General features: G+C 52.2%; 1 protein-coding gene across 1 annotated transcript; it reads right to left on the reverse strand.

Annotated features, from left to right (window-relative positions):
* Positions 1-1,736: 1,736 nt before the first annotated feature.
* On the reverse strand, positions 1,737-5,818 carry LOC123427119 ((+)-neomenthol dehydrogenase-like). The gene is made up of 4 exons (XM_045111075.1): positions 5,651-5,818; positions 5,272-5,533; positions 3,633-3,815; positions 1,737-2,335 (listed from the first exon to the last, which is right to left on the reverse strand). The coding sequence occupies exons 1-4, from the start codon at positions 5,680-5,682 to the stop codon at positions 1,934-1,936; spliced, it is 879 nt and encodes a 292-aa protein (XP_044967010.1). The 5' UTR covers positions 5,683-5,818; the 3' UTR covers positions 1,737-1,933.
* Between the last annotated feature and the right edge of the window lie 723 nt (positions 5,819-6,541).

Consider the following 6,541-nt stretch of genomic DNA (forward strand, 5'->3'; position numbering starts at 1 on the left):
TATCAAAGGCGAGGAAGCCGAGGGCCTCGATGCTAAGGCATGCGGGCTGGACGAACGCGTAGTGGAACCCCGACACTACCTTCCCGCGCACGCCTTCCGCGTTCACCGCCGGCCACAACACCCAGCACGCTACTCTCCAACGTACTCGGGTTCGTCCGCGACGGGCCTGCGTCGTGGCCTCCTTCCTTTCGCACCGGGTTCGGCTCTACAGTTCAGCAACGCCGATGCCGAGATGGAGGAGATCATCAACAACGGCTCAGCAGTCGCCGCTTCGTGCCCTAGGTTCGGTACGCAAGAGGAAACGCTGGACATCGGCGTCGACATGGACAAGGAGGAGGTGGTGGTGGAGGTGGAGGTGGAGGAGGAAGAACCGGCGGAGCCGGAGCCGACGAGGAGCAAGGGAAGAAAGAAGAAGAAATAGACGGCCAACGGAAAGCCGACCGAGCCCCGTCAAGTGAACGACGAAGGAGGACGAGTGCCTCACCGAAGCATGGAAGACTGTCAGCATGGACCCGATCACTCGCGCGAACGAGAGCACCGAAACGTATTGGAGGAGGAACTAAGCGGTGTTCGACGAGCGCAAGTTGGTCGAACCCGAGTTCATCGGCGTACACATGGAGCGCGGCGACAAGGTCATGTCCAACCGTTGGTCGAGCATCCAACAAGCGTGCAACAAGTGGCATGCGATCCAAGAAGAGGTCATAGCTCGCCTGGAGAGCGGCACCAACGTCGAACGACGGGTATATTCATGGCTTGTCCGGTTCGTGATCTTCTGTTGTTTTTGCCGACACGTGTTCTTCGTTTGTTTAGATGGTCCGAATGTTCGAGATATTCCGCCGGGAGAGCAGCACCGACGTCGACTTCAAGTTCATTCATGTGTTCACCAAAGTCGAGTCGTGCGAGAAATGGGCGGAGGTCCGGCTCGCTCTCGCCAAGGCCAAGGACGGCTTCTACAACACAGATGCACCTATCTCGGGGGGCGGCAGAAGGACGGCATGATGTCACCAAAAAGGTGAAGAAGGCGAGGGACTCGGCGCACGCTTCCGAACGACTACAGGCGTCGATCGAACAATGCATCGCCGACGCCAAGAGTCACTCCGCCATTAGAGATGAGAAGTCCGAGGCGAGGTGGTCGGCGTTGATGACGAAATAGGACGCCAAGCTCGACCTTCTCAGGACCAACATGACCGCGAAGAAGCGCAACACTGACCTGGCGTTCCCGATGAGAGGAGGTGACACGGCGACGATGGACCCGCTGGTGAAAGCGTGGTAGTTGGTGGAACGGAACCTCGTTGTGAACCTCATGTCGGGACCGGCGGCGACCACGTTGATGCCGATTGCGACCACATCTCCAATGCCAACGGCGAGCACTGCGACCCCGCCGCGTACGCCGACCTCTCCCGCCCCTGCAGGAGATGAGGAGCTTGTCATTTGAGTTCTATGTATGCGGTTTTCGTCTTTTTGATCGTCGAACTATTAGCAGGACGATCGCCGACCTATGATGATGATCGCCGAACATGTGTCTTTTTGATAGTGGGAAAGAAAAATTTAAATTGTATGTTTGTCTGGGGCTAAAAGCCTAAAACTTGATGGTGCGACTTGGAACGCGAGCCCCTCCAAGCCGAAAAAACCGCCTTAATACCTAAGGGGGGAAACGGGTGGAGATGCCATTAGTGACGGCCAAGCAATGGGACGATACTTGAATCCATGCCGCGTTAAGATCCAAAGCAGTGGGATGAGTGGAATACCACTGATTTATCAGCTACCCTTGGTACGTAGGAGCAGCGAACTAACAACAACGGTGGCTAAACTGAAACAGAACATATTTACGCGCGCGCGCGCACGCACAGCAGGACGCCTAGAATTCCAGCGACCATCGACCACGCACGGGACGTACAGACGAACAACATCGGATAACGTGCGATCCTCTGCCTCAAAGCTTGGAGTAGAGCTGCGGCGTGCGCCACTTGAAGAAGGTGCCGGTGGGGAGCTCGCCGGGCGGGAGCAGAGCGAGCCGGGCGCCGAAGTCGGCCACCTCCTCCGGGGTGCGCTTGCCCCATCCCTTGGTCATGTCGGTCCGCGTGAACCCGGGGCAGAAGCAGTTGACGCTCACGCGCTCGCCGCCGGACTGCAGCCGCCGCGCCAGGACGCGCGTGTAGGCGTTGAGGGCCAGCTTGGAGACGGCGTAGTCCGTCCACACCTTGGGCCACCCGTGCTCACCCCACGTCCCGTCCTTGACCTGCGCCAGGAACTGCGACACCATGGCCTCGATCTTGCCCTCCGTCAGGGTCTCCTCGTCCAGGAGCAGCCTCCTCAGCGACGGGTTGCTCACCTTCTGCACATGGGTAAACGTACGGCACCAAGCGTCAACATGCATACACTCGGTTGCTTCTTTCTTGGCATGATGGTGACCATGCACATATAGGCACGCACGTCCGAAATTCAAGTGTGTGTTTTCCACGAGCTTAGTAATGAAATCAGTGCAAGTATAGAAACAGCTGTGCCGAGACTTCCCGTTTTTATGTTTGGTGAGGGATATGAGCATGCAGTGGGCGCACTAGCTTCTGTCTCTGCAAAATTAGTCATCGCGTAGACAAGCCCTTTGTAAATGTCCCCGCCATGTTTCAACAGTCTAATAATGCCCTTGAACCAGATTTGGTCATGCCCTATTGTAATCAACTTTCCGCGCAATAAACGTCTTACCATCACCATAGATTGGCCTCGATTGTGGCTCCTCTAACACAAAATATTTGCTCGTCACCCAGCAAAATATTGTAATGGTGATAGTTTGCGTGTACCCACTTTATAAAGGTTAGCCAAAAAAAACACATTTCTGAGTTTTGGAACTTAAACTGTAGCACTATCATTTTCCCTATGTTACCCAGGTCACATACAGTCATTTGTTTTTACGGTATATTATATTGTTTTTACGTTTTTGGTAAATTTTATCCGGTGGGTTCCTGTGTACCCAGATCCGAAAAATCCTCTCCTATTCATCCATGCTTGTCTAGATGTGCATGACCATAGTACAGACTATCATTTGTTTTATGACATATGATGCCAATTGCCATGTGATCATGTTAGGAACTAAATTTTGGAACTTATACAATTTATAAGGAAGAAAAAGCTGAGGGTGGTCCCTTTTGAATGATCCTTGTTAACTCGAGAATATACTAGTGGGCGGGATTGAACACCTAACTCTGTACTATTGACTGATATGCAGGTATAGGTTGGAGAATCTTTAAATAGAAGAGCTAAATAAAGAAAACTTGGAGTTTTGTGGAAAGAAAACGTTGCACCTTCCCCCTTTGATCTTTCAACTATAAGGAAAGAAAAGACTTGTAATTTCAAATAGAGTGGCTTTATTTGGACATATATGCATTCTGTGGACAATGTAGTAGATAATGTAGTGGTATTAGGTAGAGCTGCTGACGTTGCTGATTGTGATATGCTTTGAGATAGAATTGAAAATCATCCTTGTCTCTATATGTAGCTAGCCACGTGCGTTCACACTTTGTGTTATCGATTAGTCAGGTCCGCAATGGCGTGTTGCAAACCTGAAATACTATCGATATGATCTGATCTGAAAGAGCATGCATTGATCGGATCTGAAAGAACATGCATGCACTTACGTTAAGAAGGCCAAGTTGCGAGCTGATGTTGAGGATCCGGCTGGTGGCCGGCGATCGCCGGAAGAGGGGCAACAGCGCTTCGGTCAGCAGCTTGGTCCCGTAGAAGTTGGTGTTGAGGACAGTCTCGGCGTGCTCCACCGAGTTGGTGTCGATCTCGTTGAACGACACGGCAGCGTTGTTCACCTGCATTGACAGGCATGGACGCAACTTCATTAATTCCGGCGTTTGAGGAGGGAAGGCCATGCCGTCTCGCTTCTTTACACCTACGTGGTCATGAAACAACTTCCTTTTTATCGTCGGTTTAATGTCCGAGCTAGAAATGGAAACAGCACTAGCGACTGATGACTGGTGTAGTATGTGGTGCGCTGTGCCTTTCACTCTCGAAGTCTCAGAGATCAAGTATGCTTTCAAAAAGTTTTCAGCATCAGATGATGGCATGACGGCATAGATGGGCGTGGGCCAACACATGATTAAGTGGAATGGAAGTCCTAACTCAGCTTGAGTGGGGCAGTGAACCGTGTTAACATTCATTACATTCTGCTATGGACCACTGATTGGGTTACAATCTGCTGGTTCGCAAGAACAGTGTGCTTGAAAAGTACCCTTTGGGTCGGCTGCGGCTCGCTCACAAGATGGCGTCCGTCTGCTGCAACTAAGGAGTAGACCGGGGAGTCTGATTTTAGTTGGGTAACTTCATGAACTTTTGTAAATTTTCAGTTAAGATCGCAAGAATATAAAAAATCTGAACTGTTCAACAAGACATGCGGTATATAAATCTGAATAGTTCAAAGTTAGAAATGTCTGAAACTCTGAATATATGACTACGCAAAGGTTGACCAAATTCACACAGAAGAATCTTTAGTGCAAAACAATCCGTAAAATCAAGATAAAACGCCGGTAAACAAACGGTGTGATCATGCGCATTATTAGTAGTATCTCCCACTCCTAGTCAACGAGACATATGAACTTCGTAAAAGCAAGATCTTGTGACTGGTGCGGGTTATCGACGGACACATGACTAAGTTGAGTGCTGGGGTGGATCTCCGCCTCTCCGGACCGAAGCCAAACCAAACCAACTAGGTGTAGACGCGCACTGTACCGACAAGCTACATATATATTCCACGAGACCACGACACATCGTCGTGGACAGAGCTCTGACCGGGCTGTGGCTGCCGGCCGGCCGTCGGTCGCTGTCCGGCTGCCGGCGCAGACGGCCCGGATGACGAGCGGGGGACGGAAGGCCGTCGGACGCACGCCGTACCCCGCCTGCCACTCCGCGCGGCTTTGCTGAGAGTGACGTGACGTTTTTATTCCGTTGGTCGCGGCGCTGACGGGCCGTGGAGCTGGCTGTTGTGTTGCGTGCCCCGTCCGAGACAGGGAGCGCAATAATGCAGTGTGAAACGGGACCGGGCCGGCTCTGCCTGATCCGATGCAAAGCGAGAGCGCTACGGACGACGATGCGCAGCGTCTGTGCGTGGAGGATATTCATGGCCGATCCATCCATCCCATCCCATCCATGGCAAAGGTGGGATGGGAATAACTTTGGTGTGGTGCTCCGAGGGTTTGGCTCTGTGCGGGGGAGATGCGGACACCGAGGAGGATGAAGGGGGAGGCGGCGGTGGTTCGTAGTAGTACGTACCAGGATGTCGAGGCCGCCGACGGTGTCGCGGAGCCAGGTGGCGAAGTCGGCGACGGAGGCGGGGTCGGAGACGTCGAGGCGGCGGAAGGCGACGGGGAGGCCGCGGTCCCGGAGCGGCGCGGCGGCGGCCTCCCCGCGCTCGCCGTCCCGCGCGGTGAGCACGACGGTGAGGCCGTGCTCCGCGAGCCGCGCGGCCAGCGAGTGGCCGATGCCCCGGTTCGCGCCCGTCACCACGGCCACCGTGTCCCTCGACCACCACGCCCTGCACGCGCCACCGCCCGCGTCAGCCATCAATCCGGTCGCGCAGGCAGAAAACAGGAATGCGCGCGGGAGGAGGCGAATCGCGGGGAAGGCGGGAAGGATTGATGGATTGATTTACCGCGTGGGAGACGGCTCCTTGGAGTAGTCCATCTGAGGTGACGGGCAGCGCGTCGCGCGGGTCAACTGCAGGGAGGGGCAGGTCCGCAGGTGGTGGAGTCGCCGGGGCTGGCTGGACTGGCTGACCGCGAGCAAGCTGGGTGGGAGTGGGACGGCGGGGACTCCGGGAGAGAGATATTTATACACCACACGCGCGAGTGGTATCTATCTGCTCCTGTTCAGTACCCGCGGCTGCCTGCGGCTGCCGCTTGCATCTCCAGCCGGAACCTATGCCATATTTACCATGGATAGCTGCTAAGCATGTCACACAAGAGTAAGTACAATAAAATTAAATCAGTTGGTTATAAGAAATAAATTAGTATATTTTTTTAGTTGAAGAAAAAAAATAAAAGATAAACGGACTCTTAGCTAAGAGCCCGATCTAGCATGTACTTCTAGGCACTTTATAAGAGTAAAAGTATGTCATATAATAAAAAAGTAGTACAATTTTCTAATTAACTATTATATATATTGGCTATAAGATGGGTATAGATGACATTGATAATGTCTTATAGCCGGTAGCTGGCTAAACTATTAACGACGCTCTAAGAAAAAACATGACATGGCACAATAATTAAGAAAAAGAGAGAGTACTTTGATGACCCGAGGAAGAACCAATGCTAAACACGTAAACCTAGGCAAAGCACTTAAATAAAAGAAGTTGGCCAATACTACATGAAAGAGTTTAGTTGTTAAGTCAATAAATAAAATGAGCTCACCAACAACAAACTAAGCACCTATGCATTTGCAGAGTTGAGTTGCTAAGCTATTTAACGCACTTATGCCTTGTACAATGCAGGGTGCTCAAGGGAGGTGTTTAGAGAAATAAATCAGGCTTTTCTTAAGCACCGGT

This window comes from Hordeum vulgare, chromosome 2H (genome assembly GCF_904849725.1).
Source record: "Hordeum vulgare subsp. vulgare chromosome 2H, MorexV3_pseudomolecules_assembly, whole genome shotgun sequence".
NCBI lineage: Eukaryota > Viridiplantae > Streptophyta > Magnoliopsida > Poales > Poaceae > Hordeum > Hordeum vulgare.